The 20,204-nt window shown below is 42.9% G+C and overlaps 2 protein-coding genes across 6 annotated transcripts; one reads left to right on the top strand and one right to left on the bottom strand.

Annotated features, from left to right (window-relative positions):
• Nucleotides 1-1,099: 1,099 nt before the first annotated feature.
• On the bottom strand, nt 1,100-11,304 carry txndc16 (thioredoxin domain containing 16). Of its 5 annotated transcripts, XM_041032140.1 has the most exons (20): nt 10,916-11,303; nt 10,317-10,497; nt 9,584-9,666; nt 9,373-9,446; nt 8,804-8,878; nt 8,532-8,671; nt 8,161-8,251; nt 7,861-8,029; nt 7,545-7,714; nt 7,376-7,436; nt 7,146-7,275; nt 6,895-7,041; nt 6,528-6,792; nt 6,070-6,206; nt 5,805-5,889; nt 5,249-5,390; nt 3,955-4,142; nt 3,638-3,828; nt 2,487-2,707; nt 1,100-2,183 (listed from the first exon to the last, which is right to left on the bottom strand). In XM_041032140.1, the coding sequence occupies exons 2-19, from the start codon at nt 10,468-10,470 to the stop codon at nt 2,490-2,492; spliced, it is 2,520 nt and encodes an 839-aa protein (XP_040888074.1). In that variant the 5' UTR covers nt 10,471-10,497; nt 10,916-11,303; the 3' UTR covers nt 1,100-2,183; nt 2,487-2,489. The 5 variants fall into 5 exon arrangements, with proteins under 5 accessions (XP_040888074.1, XP_040888073.1, XP_040888075.1 ...); XM_041032139.1 differs by lacking the exon at nt 1,100-2,183 and having other exon boundaries at nt 2,413-2,707; nt 10,916-11,302; XM_041032141.1 differs by lacking the exon at nt 1,100-2,183 and having other exon boundaries at nt 2,413-2,707; nt 8,532-8,653; nt 10,916-11,301.
• A 742-nt stretch (nt 11,305-12,046) lies between these two features.
• Nucleotides 12,047-19,542, top strand: gpr137c (G protein-coupled receptor 137c). The gene is made up of 8 exons (XM_041032144.1): nt 12,047-12,722; nt 15,350-15,399; nt 15,669-15,776; nt 15,878-16,016; nt 16,233-16,382; nt 16,801-16,926; nt 17,008-17,132; nt 17,307-19,542. Exons 1-8 carry the CDS (start codon nt 12,348-12,350, stop codon nt 17,590-17,592), a joined length of 1,359 nt encoding a protein of 452 aa, XP_040888078.1. The 5' UTR covers nt 12,047-12,347; the 3' UTR covers nt 17,593-19,542.
• The last annotated feature ends 662 nt before the right edge of the window (nt 19,543-20,204 follow it).

Genomic DNA, 20,204 nt, shown 5'->3' on the forward strand with positions numbered 1-20,204 from the left:
AAGGTCCTCAGCCCCTCTTTCCATGGTTTCTCGTTAACTCGCTTAGCTAATAGCTAGCTTAGCAAATCCTAGTTAACGCTCCTATCAAACAGACAGACATTCTCATTAGCAACACCTGAAAAATTACTAACACATTTATTTCATTTCACTAACACTAACGTTTTGTTGTGTGTTGTGAGGGTTGTGTGTCGGGGTTCACACTTTGTTTGTTTTTCCTCAGAGGTGTCCGTCCACAGTGACCGCTACCTGCTTCTTCTGTAAATTTGTTTTAATTAGATTCACCTGGTTTCATCAAAAGCCGCGAGCGCGCACACACACAGAGCCCAACACATGGGGGCGCTGTTTCACTCATCAGAGGACGCTGAATGAAATGCTGGAGATAACAGAGAAATGAGAAAAAAAAATAATTATTAACAATTTAAATTAATTATTAAAATAACAGTAATGGCTGACCACTAAGTGGTCCAGACTAGCTGGCCTTGGAAACCTTTACACCTTAATGCACCAAAATATGGGCTTATTATCCTTTTAATTAAATATGGAAATTCATTATATCAGAAAGTTCTCTGTATAATAATCACTATGTTAAAAATCCAATGGAAAATAATGTAGTTCTAATTTACTCCCCATGTGTCCATATATTTTTTTGACCTGAATTAAACCCAGTCCTCACAACATCCACACCTGAAAATATCAACTCTTAGATCAAAAGCCAAGTCTGTCATCTCAGAACAAAGACTAAGGCAGTAATTGAACACAAATTCCTGAAAGGATTCAGACACAGAAAGTCCACCTTAAAACACAGTCACACATAGAGACACTAACTGATTAAACTCAAGGTCCCGGAAACCACATCGAAAACCACCGTCCTCATTAAAACAGACAATCATATTCCACATCTTTTGTTCTGCACCTTAAAAGCCAGGAGGAATTACACAGCAGTGCTCTGATGGCGCTGTCATTAAGGGGACAGGTGGTGGAATGATGGGAAAAATGAGGCCGGAATAATTTCCAGGACATTCACAGGACGTTCTGTGCACATCTGATGGAAACATGTAAAGTCAGAGCAATTTCCACACGTGGTGTGATTTTTATTAAAGAGAAGGCAGATGTAGCTACAGTTAACATTTCATAATGGTACCGTTTATAGTTATTAACCTTGAAGCTCTGCAAAGAAGCCGACAGCCAGTCTGATTAAATCACTGATTCCAGTTTTACTGGCACAGGAAACACGTATTCGCAATCCCATTCATCTTTAAAGTCTGTTTGTAATTTTTCTTCTGTATGTGTGCACCCATTATTTGGCAATAAGAGAGTAGGAGTGGAGGAAAATTCAGATTCCTTTACTTAAATAAAGTAGAAATACAACAGTGTAAAAATAGTGGCTTCAAATTCTTACATGAGTAAATATATTTACGTATTAACAGCAAAATATACTTAAAGTATCAAAAATAAAAGTACACATACTGCAGGGAAATGGCCCCTGTGAGGGTGGAGTTCATTTTGGAATATATACTGACTATTTATATATATGTAAATTTTCTGTTATTCACAGCTGTTGATAGATGCAGAGACGTTAAACGTACAATATTCATAAAATTAAATACTTGAGTCAAAGTGCTTGTACACTTAGTTGTTTTGTACCACTGCAGTGTTTAGTGTATTTGCTGAGCTCACTCTTGTGTTTGTTTAGGTGGGGTTCAGAGTCATACAGATGTTGTTGTGTAGTGTGTAACACATTACGTACATGGGAGCAGTTTATACACAAATTGACTTTGGCCCATTTACCAGCTGAGCTAAAACAAAAGCAAAATACAGAAACTGACTAAAAAAAAAAAAAAAAAAATCAGTCAATTAATCAGCTGAAACCATGGAGTTCACTGTGAATCAGACACAAAACCACAGCAGACTGTGGTGGCGTAAGATTCCAGGAAATGAAACTGACTGCTTCTGTAAACATTCCTGAGAAAACACCTTCAGAATATGTCATATCATGTCAAGTCATGTCATGATCTCCAGGCCCAGGTCTGCTGCCCAATCCACAACGCACCATAGTCCTACAGAGAGGTGAAGCCGTCCAGAGCGGGGTTCAAACCCACAACCCCGAGAGATTGGGTCTCAGGCTCTAACAACTGAGCTAAGCGGGCGGCCTTCAGAATATGTGTCTGAGTGATAATTAAGAGCTGGAAAAATAGAAATACAACCCAAACATATTAGACACATCAATATAAAAATGATCTTAAAAACTCTAAACTTCACAGTCCTTATAGTCATTCCCACTTTAAATTGTGTAGTAATACGCAATGTTATGTGTTTTGGCTAAATCTTTACTAATCTGACAACAAAAGTCCAAGAAAAAACGAGCAACGCATTCAATAATCCAGAGTTAAAAACAAAACTCTAAAAACAAAAAAGAAAATAATAATTTAATAAAAAGAATAAACCTATCAGCAGACTGCTTCGTGTCATTTCTCTCTCATATCCACCTGTTAGAGTTCAGAGTGAGTGTTAGGGTTCGCATCAGGAGCAGGAGAGCTAGAGGAGGCATCTGCCACCAGATCCTCTTCCACATCCACCTCCTCTTCTTCTTCTTCTTCCTCCTCTTTAGCTTTTTGCTGCTGGGTGGAGCCGGGTTCCTGCGTGTCCATGATTTTCAGGAAGTCGTAGAACTTGGCAGGAGGAGGCCAGCTGTCCTCACCCAGCGTCCCTACAGAGACACACCAAGAAAACTGTTCATGTGAAAATAAGAACAATGACATTTAATAACAATAACAATGACTTTGAGTTTGAATGATTTCCATTTTCTTATTCTTTATTAATGTATTCGTTCATTCATCATCATCTATTTTTCTCAACGAGCAGCTTTAAAGTTTGCAGTTCTCCTGTTTCCCTGTGGATAATGGATGGAATGTGCTGGGTAACATCAACGGGGGACGGTCCTTTCACTTCAGATCGTCTGACACAAGTCACAACAAAGATCTGGGCCCTCACCTGGACAAACTACAAGGTTCAAAGGTCAAAGGTTAACGTCTCCAGACAGTTGTGGCTTAAAGGCTGAAGTTACCTGAACAACCATCAACCTTCTCTTAAAGACTCTTTTACATTCTTTACATGCTCCACTCTTTATTGCCAATCTTCATTATCATTAACTCGTGGGATGCACAACCTGCCTCCGCCCCTCTTTATTTCATCTGGTCCATTAGACATATGGTGAGTTGGAAAGTCATCACTGCAGGTAAAAACATCATTGTTGCGACTCCTGCTGCTAAAGAGAGGATAATGTCATCTTTCACATCTGCCTGTGTCGATGTTGTTGCCTGCTCACTTCTTTGCTGGCTTTATAAACTGCCTGAAAAAAAAACACATTTAGATACAGATTGCATTTCCACAGCAGGCGCTGAAAGGGCCTCACCACTAAAAACAAAAAAAAAACAAGTTAACCGTACGGAGCAATTACAGTGAAATGACTCAGAGAGAAAAGCTGAGGTGGGGATGTTGAAAATGTTTTTCTTTTTAACTGACTCTGGGGAGTGATGCTTCACCCAGTACAGTACAATAAGACCATGGGAAGCTCCTTTTATTTCAATTATAGGTTGAATTTTCCTGTGCACATTTATCTAAGCTTCCTCCTCCTTACCTGCAGGTGATTCAGTCCCGTCCTCGATTCTCTGCAGCCACAGCAGGACAGAAGGGGCCACTATGGGGGTGTTGGGAGGATACTGATAGATTTCATCCCCAGAGGGTAAATGGGTGAGGACCAGGGCGGGGAGGAGGGGCATAGAGCCCAGGTATGACCCCAGGACAGACATACCAGCTGGAGTACGGCCACTGGGACACAGACCAACAAGATATACAGCATATATTCAGTCATCAATATATAAGAAAACACTCAAATAATGAGATCTGAAATGAAAAACTATAGGAAGAGTTGTGTTGCTGTCCGCATACACTTACAGGTGGATCCAGCAGGCCAGGTATCGCTCCATCCTGCCTTCTCCCAGCTCTACCACTCGTCTCATCTCCTCCACCAGCGCCTGGTTCTGCCTCCGCCCGACCTCGTCCTCCTCCTCACCCACAAAGAGGAGGAGGAGGGCTTTACCCAGAGAGAGGAAGGACGGCAGGTTTTCCACCGTCAGCTCAGGCTGGAGACACAACAGATGTCATTCCAATGATTTCAGGTATGTTTATACAATCAAAGCAGCAGCAAGGTAGAAAGATAGAAAATAGGTGCTCTGGATACTGATGGGCCATGAAACCTAAAATAAAATCTAAAATGTTCAGGTCTGGTTTATGGCTTTAACAGAATCAGCTCAGATCACGCTTTCTGCTAAATATCTGAGATTTCCATCTCAGTGGTTTCTGCTGTTTACTGCAGCTGCTACACTTGGCTCTTAAATCAGCACAAAACATGTCAGAGACAGCGAAATGTTAAGAATTAAGATTGGAGTGGGAATTATTCAAGCGTGAGGCTGAACCTAAAAAAACAAAAAAACAAACATAAGTTAGATTAGCTCCAGTTTTATGCATAAAGGAAATTGGTTTTACATCCAAACTGATAGATATAAGTGAAGTTTAAAGTGTTTTGGATGCAGTATGAACTATGAAAAAACTACTGAATGTTCATACTGCTCCTATTAGCTACTACTTTTATTGTTATGGGAAAATAAAACTCTGATCCAAAGGTGTGATTGTTCTCCTTTACACATGACGTTCTGACCATCCACTGACTCCCACTAACATTTATACAATTCCCTAAGTCATTTTATTTGTAAAAGAAATCCCTTTTTTAAACTGGTCTATTAGGCCTTGCTGCTTTCCAGGATTGATTAAATGTGGACAACAGCACCACCAAAAGGGAGACTTCGTCATTGGTTGGACTTTTGATCCTTTTGTATTGATAGAAGTTGTGTTGTTGAGCAACATATAGAGTAAAAAGATTGCTGTTTCCACATCAGCTCATTTCATTTATTTACACGAACAACTGGAAACTCAGACGCAATGCATTACTCTTGTCTCGGATGTATTACGTAAACCACGTTCGCACCGAATCAACATATGGCACTTGTTATCTGTGACATACCGTGAACGATTCCATCTTGGCTTTCACAGACTTCCAAGAAACACCCACCCACCATGTATTTAAAGCCATTTCACTTCATGAGATTTAAATGAGGGCCTTATTACTCCTAATCAGAGACTTATAGAAAAACAGCCTTGGTTTTTTTTCAGAGAGCACAGTTTGATTTACCATCGGATGAAGCAGCGCAGTGTTGATGTGTGTGAGCAGCTCCTCAGCAGAGGAGGACACAGGCAGCGTGGAGGGATGAGTGTGTGTCCTCCAAGAAGGAAACACCAACACCGCAGGGAGGTCCACAGCGTGGTCTGCGGCCCTGAGCAGCAAACATTGCACATATATGTAACAAACACAGACATTTTAATTGCACATGAACGTCGTAACCTTTACAAAATGTAACCACACATTGACTAAAGTGTGCTGTCAATACCTGACTGGATTTTAATCATCTTAGTCAGGCTGCTTCCTGAGTGAGCTCTGCCCATCAAAAACAAACCAGTTTCACTGTTACCATCTCACACTGGCTTTAAGTGAGGCTGGAAATACTGCTTTCAAAAGTTAATGAGCATCCCCAACCCAGAAAATGCACCTTGTGTCCTCTTCATACTTTGTTTACATAGTTTTTTTTATCATTTGCAGATAAAAGCACTTGGAAGAAATTCAAGTAAATTACAACATTAAACCAACAACCCTGAAAGAGAAACGAACAGACCGACTTCAGAGCTCGTACCATTTCTCTGCCAGCCCGTCTGTCAGCCATCCAGTCAGCACCTCTCCTCTCAATGACTTTGCTGCTTCAGTAAACAGTGGCAGTCCTGGCAAGACAGAGAAGCATCAGCATTACATCGTCATATGATTGGTTACTGACAGAGGACGGGTCAATGGTTAGAACAAATAGCAGGACATTTTGAAATTGCTCCTTATGTTATTTTCATGCAGGGATGTTTTTTCCTACACTATTTCCTCCAGCCTGTGTAAAGCTTGCAGCCTCCTACCTGCATGTGTTTGTGTCTTAAAGAGTCCCAGAACTCTGTCAGGCTTATAGCCCGCTAGCTCAGGATGAGGCACTTCCTGAAGAAATGACATTACTTCCTCCTGGGTGGACAGAAGAACAGGAGACGCTGGGCGGCTCCTGGTTACAGAACAAAGTGCACATGTGAGTAGATTGACTGTGGAAATCTCCTGTAATTTCTTTAACTTTCTATTTGTTGCGTCCAGGGCCGAGCAGAAATAACCTCCCTCCAATGTCTCAGAGGACATTATTCATCCATTTTCACTGACTGAGTAATACTCCACATAATGAGTAAACGGAGCTGGATGTTTAAAATCAGCAGAAATTCAGGGTAAAATTAAACACATCTTCTTTAACGCTGAAAACTGCTGCACTGGAATAAAAGAAACGCCCTGATTGACAGCCCCTCATGTCTTTGTTGGTTCTTAGAAAGCTTCTCACAGCAAGATGAAGCGATGCAGAGCCTCACTACCCAGCATGCCTCTGTAGTGCTGGGCCGGCTCCTGGGGGCGAAGCACCAGGACGCTGGGGAAGGCTGTGATCGGCTGAAACAGGACCGGGAGGGGCCCGCCTGGCTGAGCGCCACAGAGGTCGGTCCACTCTCCACAGTCGACGGCGCTCATCTGGACATCGTCGACCTCTGAGTCTTCGAGCCTCTCTGCAACTTCAATGAAGGAGCTGAGAAAAGCCATTGAAACAGCGTCCCCTGGTGGTGAAAACAGAAACTACAATTAATTCCATCCACATTTATTTTACTTTTAATTTAGAATCATTTGCTTCCCTCCTCAACAGAGTGAGTGTGTCTTACATTTGAGGTAGAACAGTGCCACTGTCAGGCTGCTTTGTGCTACTGTGGTGTGGAAGTTGTCAGAGGTCAGTTGGGCAATCGAGTCCATGTCCAGCAAGTTGCCTCGGTTTTCGTAGACAGACGCCGCAATTTCATCGTCAAGCGTACCTGGAGGAAGACACGCACGCATAAATACACACTGATATACATTCTTTACTGTTTGAGTTCTCTTTTCACTCTTATTCTCTCCATTTTATCATCAGACACTTTACCAAAATCTGAGTCCTCCTCTTCCTCTTCATCCTCTTCCTCCTCCTCCTCCTCTTCCTCTTTCTCCTGATTTGTGAAGAGCTCCAGCACCTCATCCAAGTTGCGTAAGGTCATATACTTCACCTCTAAACTCTTGAAGCAGACACACACACACACACACACAAAAGGAAAGCACACATGGGTAAAAATAACAAGTAATGTAGATTGTTTATACAGTTTGTGAGCACCCTACCTTCTCAGGCAGCCTGTAAGCAGCATTATATTCATCAGGGGTTTTCACTGCAAGACTCTGCCTGAAAGCACAAACACACAACAGCCAGACAGTAACTACGCTGCAGAAAGAGCCACAAATCAGTGTACTGAGATCTATGCTCATACATGTACCTGTACCTCTTACACACCTGTGTACGAGCAGCAGCAGGGCAATGCCGCGGAGCCTCCAGGCCAGAGTGGTGGCTGTGTCCAGGTCCAGGTGTTCGGTTTCAGGACGAGAAAACAGGAAGACCTGGGGGGTCTGCTGGTAGGGGAACTGGGGGGGCGGGACCACGGAGGGGTCGTCGTACACCTCCGACTGCCGGTAGAGAGACACATGCAATGATGCAACATCTTTCTGACTTGTGCTACAATGGAGCAATGATCAATAATGAACACAATATTTCTTGTGGACCCATAAATGGGGCTGCAAAGACACAAGTTCTATATTTCCATCCCATTTACCACCAGTGGAGCCTCCATGAGCTGCAGGAAGGAGTGCAGGCTGAGGATGGACAGGGGTTTCCTCATGCGGGTCACAGGGCAGCGCTCAGAGGTCATCGGGGTCATGAAGCCACTGTGAACTCTACAGTGGAGGAACCACACTTGGGACGAGTGAGACGATTCATTGACCCTGAAGGAAAGATAGAGAGGAAAAAAAAAAATTCAAGTTTTGAGGTAAGTTTTTAAACATTACTTAAATAAAATATAAGGGATCTTATTTAAAACTTCATGAAAAGAAAAGAAAAGAAAAGAAGAACCTACCCTAAATGTTTCAGGACTGGACCTCCTGTTATGAGGATGAACTGGTACTTGGATCCGTACACATATGCTGTCTCCATCATCGACCTGTGCTCTGAAGTAATACAATCAGCAGCAACAATACAATTAATTTGATGAGTTGTTCAAGTCAATCAGACAATCGTGTCTCCTCCAGGAGCCGCAGCCCTCTACAGTTCAATCCCAGAGTCAATTAATCAGTAGTTAAATACATCAGTGTGATCACGTCCATCACTAACATTTCGTCACACTGTGACTTTGACAAAGTCGCCCACATACAATCACTTTTACTCTCAGCTTCCTCAAACATTTGCTGCTGCCTTACTTTAGATCCACTCTCTCCTCCCTGTTCATACCTTGTGTTCCCAGACTGCTGACGTAACCCAGCACGATATCCTTCTGGCCCCTGGCTGCCTTCTCCATGGCCAAGAGGTCAGCATCTGTGTGGACGTACTTGACCTCTTCACGTAGAATGGCACTGGAGGAGAAAGGAAGACTACAACTCTGTTTCACACTAACTGTTGAGTACATCTTGGTCATGTTTAAGGCTGGGGCTCTTCTTCACGTGTTAAAATGAGCCTTTATGAACTTACAAGTAACACCTCACACAGGAGCGTTGCTTACTTACAACAGGACTTCAGAGACTATGGAGTTGACGTCAAACACGGTGTCCAAATCCAAACCCAAGAACTCCTTACCCCCCCTGACAGAGAAACATGGGAAGAGTAAGGGAGAGATTTAAAAATGCACCATATACACTCATTTATTTATTTATTTTTATATCAAAAACAAATGCAGTCTAATACAAGAGTCCTGCAACAAATCCTATCTTCATGGAGGTTATAACGGGCTAGGCTAAATGATGTCTTTTATGCCTAATGTGAAAAATACTATCAACAGCTCCCACTAACACTGTACTTCTGATTCTATGGTGACTCATAATTATTAGTAGTACAAGTCCATCCAGATTTAGTTTGATTTGACTCATGAGGCTGCTACTGTTCATTAATGCGAGAACCAGAGAAGTGGAACTGAAGCTCAATAGTCACAACTCAGTCAAATGTGAACAAAGACACATGACACACATATTTTTAGACTGAGTGTGACTTACCCTTACACTGAGGTCACCATCAGAGATAAACATCACTAGCTAATTCAGCATTACTGTTAATGTTCCCAGAACAAAAAAAAAAGTACCTGAACAGAAAAGCTGTGTGCAGTAGCCTTTCGTCTGTGCAGTATGTGTGAACCAGCTCTTTATTGCAATTGACCTGAACAGAAAGAACAAAAAGCAACTTCACTTGGTGACATCTGTGCAAATCTTTAAGGAATAAAAATATGAAAATTTGAGCTTTAATGTCGCCATCTTTGACAGATGGAGCACACAGCACTGTATAACTGTAGTTACCTTGCCAACCAGTACTCCATAGTCCTGCAGGACTTCAGCAGACTTCTCCAGCTCCACCAAGAAGAGAGAGATGGTTGGAGAGACTGGAGACAGACAGAGAGGGAGCAGAGACAAATAGTGTTATCCTTGATAAGTGAGATGAGATGCTTTAAATGCCAGACACAACATAGGGTTAGTGCATGCTATCAATCATATCATTATTATCACACTGAATAATGACAAACATGCTAACCAAGCAATCAAGCAGTGCACAGACATCCCCAACCCATCCAAAACTCACAAACTTATCACAGACACTTGGACACAAAGTCCAAGTCTGACACCAAAAAAACCCCATTCTCATCACTGTCTTACTCAGATTTCTTGACGCCCACATCTGCAAAACCCTCAAACGGAATTTCCACAAAGCCCAGCAAAGATTTTTCTCTCTATTTCCTTTCTTTAGATTTGATTTCCACTTCTACACTGCACTAACTGTAAGTATCCTCACCTCATCAATAACAATCCTGCAGAACAGTTCAGTCAAACTCAGATTATCAGCAAGTCACCCAAAATCATTGACATATTTACTGTGTGAAATAACATTTCTGACAAGTAGCTAAATGATTACTGAGGAATATCTGTAGCGTGTGATGGCTCTGACAAATATGTCACAATACCGTTAAAGAACATCCTAAATACAAATGTGGAAAGTACTGAGTTGTTTCCTTGTACTACAGAGTGAACATCCTACCTTTATGCTCAAAATAGATAAACATCATCTTCCCAGAATGCAGTTTGTCATAGAAGTCTGCAGCAGTGTAGTCAAGTAGGTCTGATGTGTTGGCCTTCTCTGTGCATCCTCCTGACCCTGTCCACAGCAGGAAAGCAGCAATACACAGCCACATCGTGCAGAACAGACGGTGCTGTGTTCACTGTGAGAGGAAAAAAAAACATTGTTTTGAAACCAGGAGTTGCAGAGGTGTTGTCAGCAGGGAGGAATAAACAGGACAAATGGAGAGAGAAAGAACTACTTTATCTGTGTATACATGTTTAGTGGACAAACATGATGATGATGACGATACTTTCTGGATGGCACAGAAACAGGAGCTGTGCTCTGATGGTGCTGTTTGCTGTTTGAGTCCATTTGAGCCCATTATTTAGGAATTTCCATGTATGGGACACAAACACACCAAGGCAGGAAAATATAAACACTCACTATTATTTCATTAGACCTGATGTTGTGTTATATATAACTGGTTTATATATGTTTGTTCCTTAAATGGAAATAAATAATAACACAGAGCTGTGAGCAAAGGAGCAAGCAGGGACAACAAAGATACCGGCTGTTACCTGAGAAAGTCGAAGCAGGGTTAAGGTTCAACTTTTGTTTTCCCAAGTGGCAAAAATGTTGGAAACCACGGCTGCAAGCGTGGTAAACGGAGATAAAGGCATTGTGACGCTCACTGAAAGCAGGAGCTTGTCCTAGGAGAGTAAAATCCCGAAGAAAGTCCAAAAATGGCGCTTTCTGCTTGAGTTAGGAATGCAGGTGAAGCTAATTCATTAGCTACGCTTGTTAGCTTCCCATTGATTTATATTGGTCCATGAGTTTTTAGAGCTAGCTAACGCTGACACCTGTACATGTATAATATACATCACGACATATGTCCGTGGGACTCAGACAAAGCTAGTTTGCAAGGTTATTTTTCACCAAGCTGCACAGTGAAAGCTGAAAATGTGTCTTAAAAGAATGATGCTCCAGCTCACGCGAAAGTGTTAAGCTTACAGAATTAAAACTGTATTTCCTGTTACTGTTTTAAAGTAAAATCTTTAATTGACAAATTTGTTTTCCTGCCCATACTACGATTAACACATATATGATTCTGTAAGAATATGTATTTGGTGAGAATAAAGCTGTTTCGTAGTTATAAATTCTTTTTATTCACTAAGGCCGTTGCTCCGTGGATACCAACTTTTATTTTGAAGCCAATATCCCATTTCCGCAAATGCCTATTATTTCTCACTAACTTGACGTAACCTTCTGAAATTTGTTTTGACGTCTCTCCCTCTGCGAGAAACGCCCACGCGCTTCTATGAGCCAATCAGAACAGGGAGCAGTCTGACTTGAACAAATGACCGATCACAAGCGTGCGGAGGACGGACACTTCCACAGCTGACATCATCATAAACCAATGGAGTGAGAGAACTGCGGAGGATGGGGCAGAGCGATTAACCAATGGACCTTTGCACTGGGAAAGTGGGCGTGAGCAGTTTCTTTACTTGGAGGCTGTAGCTCGGAAACTGGATGGAATCTGTGGCTCCGAAGTCAGCTGTTTCACACGAAAATCAACGCAGTGTCGAGCCAAGATGGCGGCTTCCGAGGAGCTAGTTTCCGTTATGATTTAGAGCAAGGGGCGGGTCTAAAACTGCATCACAGCTGATCTGGAGGCTTTTCCCCCCTCAAGTTGTTTTTTGCAGAGAGCAGCTTTGCAGAGAAACATAGGGGGACCTCTCTCTTGTTTCCTTTCTCTCTTTCTTGTTGTTTTTAACCCAGCGTTTCTTAGGAAAAACAGGCACCAGTTTTTCCTCAACCTAATATCGGATTTAAACCCCAGCGCAGTTTCATTATGCCACTTGTTTGCAGAATAAACTGCTTTTATTGCCATTTTTCTCTCGAATACCCTCGTCTTTTTGTCATCCACGGTGAACTAAACCCAGGTCTGACCCAGTTTTAGTGTTTTAGCCTTCACAGCATCCCATGTGTTAGTGCGAGCCGTCAGTGGAAATGTTTTCGGCTGGAGAGGAGGTTAATTCCCATTTGTTTACCTCACTGAAGGAGTCCCCCGGAGCTGCAATCTCCCCAACACTGGAGCTCAGTCTAACTACCATCTACACTGTCCTCTACTCTTTCCTGTTTGTTTTCGTTTACCTGCAGCTCTGGCTTATTTTGCACTACGGACACAAGCGCTTCAGCTACCAGAGTGTGTTTTTGTTTCTGTGTCTGCTGTGGGCAGCGCTGAGGACGACCCTCTTCTCTTTCTACTTTAAAAATGTGGTGCAGGCCAACCAGCTGCAGCCTCTGGCCTACTGGCTGCTCTACTGCTGCCCCGTCTGCCTGCAGTTCTTCACACTCTGCCTGCTCAACCTCTACTTTACACAGGTAGGACTGCACTGTTTGTCTGTCTGCCTTTGTTTGTGTGTGTGTGTGTGTGTGTGTGTGAGAGAGAGAGAGAGAGAGAGAGAGGTGTCTGAGAAGCTGTGCAGTGTTTGTGTGTGACCTGATTTCAGAAAACAGCTGACTCTGCAAATTTGTAGGCACTGTGTTCATTTGATTTCACATTTAACGCACAATAAAACTTTCATTCAAGCAAATGCTACTGTTCTAGTCTTCTTCTAGTCTGTTCTCCTGCATTCTAACATCACCAGTGGTATCGCTCTTTTGCATCTAAGTCTTGGCAAGAAATGCATTTCTCAAAATGTCAGACTGTTCCTTTAAACCAGTCAGAATTTAGTGATGTGTATGTATCCGCAGCAAAGCAGGGAAATGTGGTCACTGTGGTCACCATTGGCCTACATGCTTCATAGCAGAGTGGGCTTACTGACTTGACTACTGAAGGCCTTTCTTTTCTTTTTTTTTTTTTTTAAGGGGGGGGCTTTTGATTTGAAAGGTCTTTAAATTGACTCTGTTCATGTCCCGGGGTGAGAGACGTGAAGTTCTCCTGGTAAAAGGCTGTGTTGCATTAAGTCCCAGCCTCCATTGATGTCTTCTATTCAATAAATGGACAAGACTGAAGCAAATGTCCCCTGTCAGCGGTGTGTTATCCCGAACCCGTGTGAGTGTGTGAAAGCCAGAGAGGGACACAGTTGGTCAGTCACTGTTGTTTAACACCTGCCCACTCCAAATGTCAAAGACCTGTTTGTTTCTCTCGCAGGAAACACCTACACACTCGGGGACTTTTAGTCGGTAACACCACCACAGTTCAGTCACTGCGTCAAGTGAAAACACTGTGTGTATCTCAGTCATCTATAGGGGTGTGAGGAGAAAGGGAGAGGTTGGGTAACAAACCCGATGGTGTCATAAGACTGCTGAATAAACATAATGGCACATCAGCTGATCTGTGACCAGTTAAATCACACAAACTGCTCTCGGTTTGAATTTTGCAGTTTGTGTCACTTTGCGTTAAATCTACAAAGCTGACATTCCTCACACGTGTGTGGCAAAAGCGGCCTTTTCTCTTTCCACCATTTCCAACAAAATTTGGTTTTTCCATATCTGCTGAACCCGTCATTATAGGTTTAAAAATATGTATCTATATCTATGGTGGGAAAACCATGTGACCGTCCAGCTCTGTGAACAAAGTTTTCCCTGCCTGTGGTTTCATGTCTGGCCTGGTCAGACCTGAGTAATATCATATTTTCTTCCACAGTAGAGGCTCTTAGACCGTGCTGCTGCAGCGCCGTTTGTTCTTATCATGACCTTCCTGAAAATTTAACACTAATTAACTAACTAAAAAAACATCTTAAATCAGTGGTTCCTAACCTGGGGATTCAGGCCCCTCACAGGCTGTACAGTCGTGGTGTGACCACCTAAACACCTAAACACTGCTTTGTTTACAAGGGACACAAGCTAAAAAGGTTGACACCACTGTCTTAAACTCTAATTAACTAATGAGACTGGGCTCTGTTTACAGTAATACAGGGGGAACATGAGGCTCCCTCCATCACCAGGCTCCCTGCACTCAGAAACAGCCGCTCTGTCTCTGAGCAAAGTCACAGCTCAGTCAGATGAATAATTTGTTTTAACCAAAGTCACAGCACAGTTCCTGCATTAGTGCGTCACTGCTGCGCAGCGCTGTTAAACGTCCAACTCGCTCAGAGCGATAAACGCCGTGAGCCCGAAGCTGATCCAACGTCGTGCCACCGTCTGCCGCCTGACACACGCGTGCATGTGTGTGGAAATAGTCGTTTTCTGATGAGTCATACGTGAGACCTGAGCTGTGATTTAACTTCCCCTTATTACACTTCAGCCCCTGTTTACTACAGAGAATCATATCTAACACATCTCACCCTCTACTGAAAGACAGCAGTGATTTAGAGACATTTTCTATAGACGTCTGAGGTAAACGCACACAAACAGACACACACACACACATAGTGTACATAAGTATGTAGCCCAGCAGTGATCTGTTGGCTGGTTGCTTCATTTCTAGGTTGCAAATTACCTCCTTCTGGCCTACATTCTCACACAAAAGGCCGAGTGTTTATATGTGTGTGTGAGTGAGTGTAGGTGTGTGTGTGTGTAAATGGATGTTGACATTGTTGAGCAATTTCCCATGCTTTTTGTGGTCAGTCGCATCTATAACATGCCATCAGAAATGAGCCATTAATCGACTGCTTGAAGTGTCTGTCCATCCGTCTGTCTGTCTGTGTCACTTCATCACTGAATAAACTGCGTCTCTCCAAAGCAAGAAGTCATTCCAGGAAGTGAGTGAACTAGATCAGCAGAGGCCAGTGCCCCAGCTTTTGTACACTGAAACCGGACTCGTGTACAGTTTGATGTTTATTAAGGTCACTACTGATAAGGTGCTGGCAACGAAGCAGCGGGTGGTTGATGTCCAGGTTTTGTTGTCTGGTCTTGACTGTTTATTAGATACTCTTGTGTGTATGTACTTCAGTGACACACAGGAATCTCTTCAGTCTCTGTTAAGTTCACACTCTGCTCCTAAAAGTACCCCCCACCCATCCTTCTACCTTGACATGCTTTTTTTTCCCCTTCTCTTTCTTTAGGTGATGTTTAAGGCGAAAGCTAAGTATTCCCCAGAACTCACCAAGTACAAGTAAGTCTGTTACTGCACTGATTTCATGCTTTTTATGTAAATATCAGTCTCTCCTTTTTTTTTTCAGTTTGTCTTCATCACTTGGTTTTTTGTCAGAAAATATTCTGAATCTACATCTAATAACATATTATTGTCCTTGACTGTCGCACACACACACACAGTTGCTTTCAAGCTTTAACACAACAATATGAATCTTTCATTAGCAGTTGGAACCTATACAAATAAATTCCTCTGTGTGTGTCTGTGTTTTCCCGTCTCTTTGTCTCCAGGGTTCCTCTGCGTTTGTTCTTCCTGTGTCTCAGTATATTTTTCCTGGTGGTGAATGTAACGTGTGCGTTGTTAGTGCAAGGAGCTCTGGAGCGCTCCGAGTCCCCGAGGTAAACGGAAACATATGCTATCAATTTTCCATTTCTCCCCACGTATGAATGGATGAGTTTGTGTTATCAGTCTAAGAAGTTAATAACCTGTGTGTCTGCAGTGACGGGGGTATCAGACATGCGGTCTTGGCCCGCGTCCTGATCAACGACAGCCTGTTTGTCCTGTGTGCCGTCTCTCTGGCTGTCTGCATCTTCAAGATTGCCAAGATGTCTTCTGCTAACGTTTACCTTGAATCCAAGGTAAAATAATTCATTCCTAACTAAAAGCATGGTAACTCCTGACTCCTACCATGTAGAGACTATACGGGTGCTTAAATCTACGCCGCCTTAAAACTCAATTTCTGGCTGATGGCCTGTGATTTTGGTCAGACTGGTGGCTCACGTCTGACGTTCAATTACAGGCCAATAGCTGCCTGATCCATGAGCCTGTAATAAGCACAGGATCTCTTCCTGCAGGGCACATCAGTGTGCCAGGCCACCGCCATAGGAGCCGTGGTGATTCTGCTCTACACATCCAGAGCCTGCTACAACCTGGTGGTGGTGGCTCTGTCCCCACAGGACAGACCCAGTCCCTTTAATTACGGCTGGTACAGTGTTTCTGATCAGGTAAGTGAGCCAGCGTCCAGTGTGTGTGTGTGGACAATCCATCTGAGGAGATTTGGGAAAGCAATGCTTAGTAGGGTAAAGGGCTTTGTTTGGCTATAAATAACCGTGTGTGTGTGTGTGTGTGTGTGTCAGTGGGTTGGTGTGTGTATCTGTGACCTACATCAGGGCTCAGGCCTTGAGATGGACAGCCCCATTTTAAAGGGTTCCATCATGTGTCTGTGTGTGTGTGGATATAATCTGACATTACAAATTATTCCTTTAATCTGTCTGCAGCTGTCAGTCCAGCATCTCAGCTTTATTCTGTCCCTTCTCTGTGCATTTGTGTCTACGAGTGTGTGTGTTTCTGTCTTCAAGTCTCAGGTAATGAATCTAAATCAGTGGAGTGTTTTCACGTGTTTTGTGTGTGTGTGTGTTACAGGCCGACGTGCAGGAGATCAGCGGTGAAGCCTACATCGTGTTCGGGATCATTCTGTTCTTCTGGGAGCTGCTACCCACCAGCTTAGTGGTGGTTTTCTTTAGAGTCCAGAGACCCAACCAAAACCTGGTAAAACAACAAGCCACAATCAAAATACAAATAGCTGCTGTGAAACACACAACGATGCTAACGTGTCGCTGCATCTCTCAGCCTCCGGGAGGGATGATCAACAGCCACAGTTTCAGCTCCAGAGCTTATTTCTTTGACAACCCTCGACGGTACGACAGCGACGACGACCTGTCCAGGAGCATTAACAGCCGGGCTGATCGGGCCAGGTACACACACACACACACACACACACACACACACACACACACACACACAGTCTAACACCTAATCACTTGAACTTAACTTTGTGTTTTAAGCTTTGTATTTAAAAATCAATACTGTCACTGATTGATTTCCCTCTATCACTCATCCTCTCCTTCCATCCTCCTCTCATCTCTCAGCCTCCTCTCCACCACTCCCCAGCTGGGTGCCTCGAGCTGGTACGGCTCCATCCAACGCAACGGGGCCCTGACGGCGGGCGTTGCTTCCGCCCAGCAACCGCCGCCATCTTCCACCGCGCCCGTGCTCTTCGCCTACGGAAACGTCCAAAGTCACCACCACCACCACAACTACTATTCCACCCCACAGAACAACAACTACCACCACCATCACCACAGCAACTACTATTCCACGCCACAGAATTATTACTGCGGCTCGCAAACATATTTCTGCACCCCGCAGAATTAATCAGATGAAAAAGACTATCCAGCGTTAGCATCATCATTTTACTTCCTCAGTTACATCCAAGCAGGTGCTTTAGAAAGCTAATCTGAAAGTTTTCCAAGGACCAGGTTGGGCATAACTATTGGTTTACCAATTATTATGGAGAAATGTGGTAGAATCAGTAATGGGGGAAGTTCTGCCATGACTAACTGCTTTTTGAGGAGGTCTCTAAATGGCACGGACAGACCTGAATGAAAGCTGTAGTGCAGTCCGGATACGGCTAACACACCTAAAACTTCAAAACCAAACCTTTTCTGTTAAATGTTAAAAGAGGAATCATCAGGGACCAGAGAACCATCATGCTTTCTTACTTTCTATGTAAATTTAATTCAGTTGTGCTTCTGTGGAAGGTACAGAGGAGGAGCCGTGTAGCAGCTTATCGAGCTAACGTGGCTAAAGCCAGAGCTGCTACAGTCACTCAGCATCCGAACAAAAAGAGACCCAACAAAACCGAAATACAGAAAGCCACTGGAGCTTTACCCATCACCGACCTTTGTAGTGTCATCTCATCGGTAGCAAATTCTTATGTTTACAAACTGTGATTGTTCATTTTGGTGCCACACAAATAGATTGTTGTACAAAACGCTGTTAGCAAGCTCCAGACTTCAGACTCTTGTATAGTTCGACGTGTAAAATAAGCCTTTTTTTTGCAGTTTTCACAACTGACAATATCAAAATACGAACCCAGGCTGCTTTACCCACAATTATACAATGGAAGCTATGTGAAAACCTGAGACTGGACTGTCCAGATTCTGTCACAGTACAAATACATTACAGGGCCGCAGCATTATCAGTATGTAGAGATTTAACATTAGTGTAAAATCAGCCCTGGACCAGTTTGCTAACAGGGTGGAAGAGTTTCTGAAACATTTCTGACCAAAAAAAAAAAAAACCCTCATCTGATCCTCGTGTGAGAAAACAATTTGCACTTAGAAGAAGTTAAGCTTCAGAGAAAAAAAAAAAGGCTTTGGGGCCTGAATGTAGGATTTCATCTCTTTATTTTATGTTTCCTTCAACAGTCGTCTGTATTCTGTATGTTACTATTTATCCTTTGAGAAAGGAAATAACGACGTGCCATCACTTTTTGTCATATCTGAGAGTTTCATTCGTTAAGGAAAATATTTTTGCACAGGATGATTGTGTGTTTTTAAATCGTTTGTGCGTCTCCAAGCTAATCGATTTCTGATCCGTGTGAGTCCAAGTGGTATTTTGATTCAATGTATGTGTGTGATCTTAGATTTTTGTTTTTGAGGTTTAGTAAGCTTTTATACTTTTTTTAATTATTATTTTACATTGATTTTTACTTGTCTAACAGATTTTATAGTTTATTTTTTTCCACTTTCCCTCTGTCGTTCTTCATAATCTCACATATTTTCTGAGTCTCATGACAGACGGCAGTCTGTGAGGAATATTTACTTTGTCTATGACCCAGTTCTCAGACCAGAATCTGTGCGTCTGAGGGGGAAACAGTGGTACTCGTGTGTTTTTGAACGCCGCAGGACTCCAACAGACTTCCGGCTGTCATGAAACTCAATCTGTAAATGACCATGTAAAGTTCATACAAGAAAACAAAACAAAAAAAGAAAAGCAACACTGCTGCTGGGTTTAACTTCAGCTGCCTGGTTCTGTTGACCGCTGTTCGTGCTTTAAACTAAAGCATCTCATGTATCTACAAGTTTCACAGGTCGCTTTTAAATCCAATGGTAGAACGTGAACTTCCAACTGTTGGATCCAGTTATTTCTGAACAAACACCTTCAGTGCATGCTTTAGCATCAGAGTGCAACAACTCAGTGTCATATTTTCTTTCCCAGGTGATATTATTTGTGTGGAAATGGTATTTGCTCTATCTGCTATAAAAAAAAAAAGAAAAAAGGCAGTGATAATTGTTTTATGTTCTGGATAGTTTTATCCGTGGCCATACTGAATGTAACCTACTGTGTGACAAATCACTAATGATGTATGCAAGACAAGCACTACCATGTTTAAATAAAGGCCTACTGCACTGTTTTTAAGACAAGAAGTGAATCAGGATATTCATAAATATTCATCTATAAAAAAAACACAATCACACAAAAGATACTTTACACAGCAGCCTCTGCGCTTTTGCTCCAGACGCCACAAAGACTGATGTACAGTACGACAGCGTGTGATCACTGCATCACCAGCACACGAGAAAAAACGCACAGAAATGAATGTCCTGATTGTGTTTTGCCTCTGAGGGTCCGACCCGTTCGGACTTTTCCCACCGATACACGCAGCCGGTCATGTGGCTGAGTTTACCGGTTAACAAGTTTATGAGGAACATCTGAATTCAGTCGAGACAGCAGCTGCCAGCTCGCTGCAAAAAAAACACGGCCAAAAAGAGCTGCTGCTGTTCCACACGACATAAACCTGATCTAAACCTGCAGGCAGGTTCACCAACACCCGATTCCCCCAGAAACCAACACTGCAGCACTTGCACATCACTGTAGAGCAGAGAATGATCAGCTGATCAACAAAAAAAAAGCACAAAATGACAAACTGCTGACTGTAGTACTGATTGGTCTGATTTGATCGATGCTGCCACAATAATAAC

Source organism: Toxotes jaculatrix, chromosome 24 (genome assembly GCF_017976425.1).
Source record: "Toxotes jaculatrix isolate fToxJac2 chromosome 24, fToxJac2.pri, whole genome shotgun sequence".
Classification (NCBI taxonomy): domain Eukaryota; kingdom Metazoa; phylum Chordata; class Actinopteri; family Toxotidae; genus Toxotes; species Toxotes jaculatrix.

What these genes read in the sequence shown, in the direction of transcription:
- txndc16 (XM_041032140.1), bottom strand. Translation starts at nt 10,470, where the DNA reads ATGTGGCTGTGTATTGCTGCTTTCCTGCTGTGGACAGGGTCAGGAGGA. An exon ending in CTGCTGCTGCTCGTACACAG is followed by an intron (nt 7,437 to 7,544) that starts GTGTGTAAGAGG and finishes TTGTGCTTTCAG; the next exon opens with GCAGAGTCTTGCAGTGAAAA. An exon ending in TAAGACACAAACACATGCAG is followed by an intron (nt 5,890 to 6,069) that starts GTAGGAGGCTGC and finishes CTGTCTTGCCAG; the next exon opens with GACTGCCACTGTTTACTGAA.
- gpr137c (XM_041032144.1), top strand. Translation starts at nt 12,348, where the DNA reads ATGTTTTCGGCTGGAGAGGAGGTTAATTCCCATTTGTTTACCTCACTG. An exon ending in TCAACCTCTACTTTACACAG is followed by an intron (nt 12,723 to 15,349) that starts GTAGGACTGCAC and finishes CTCTTTCTTTAG; the next exon opens with GTGATGTTTAAGGCGAAAGC. An exon ending in GGTACAGTGTTTCTGATCAG is followed by an intron (nt 16,383 to 16,800) that starts GTAAGTGAGCCA and finishes TGTGTGTTACAG; the next exon opens with GCCGACGTGCAGGAGATCAG.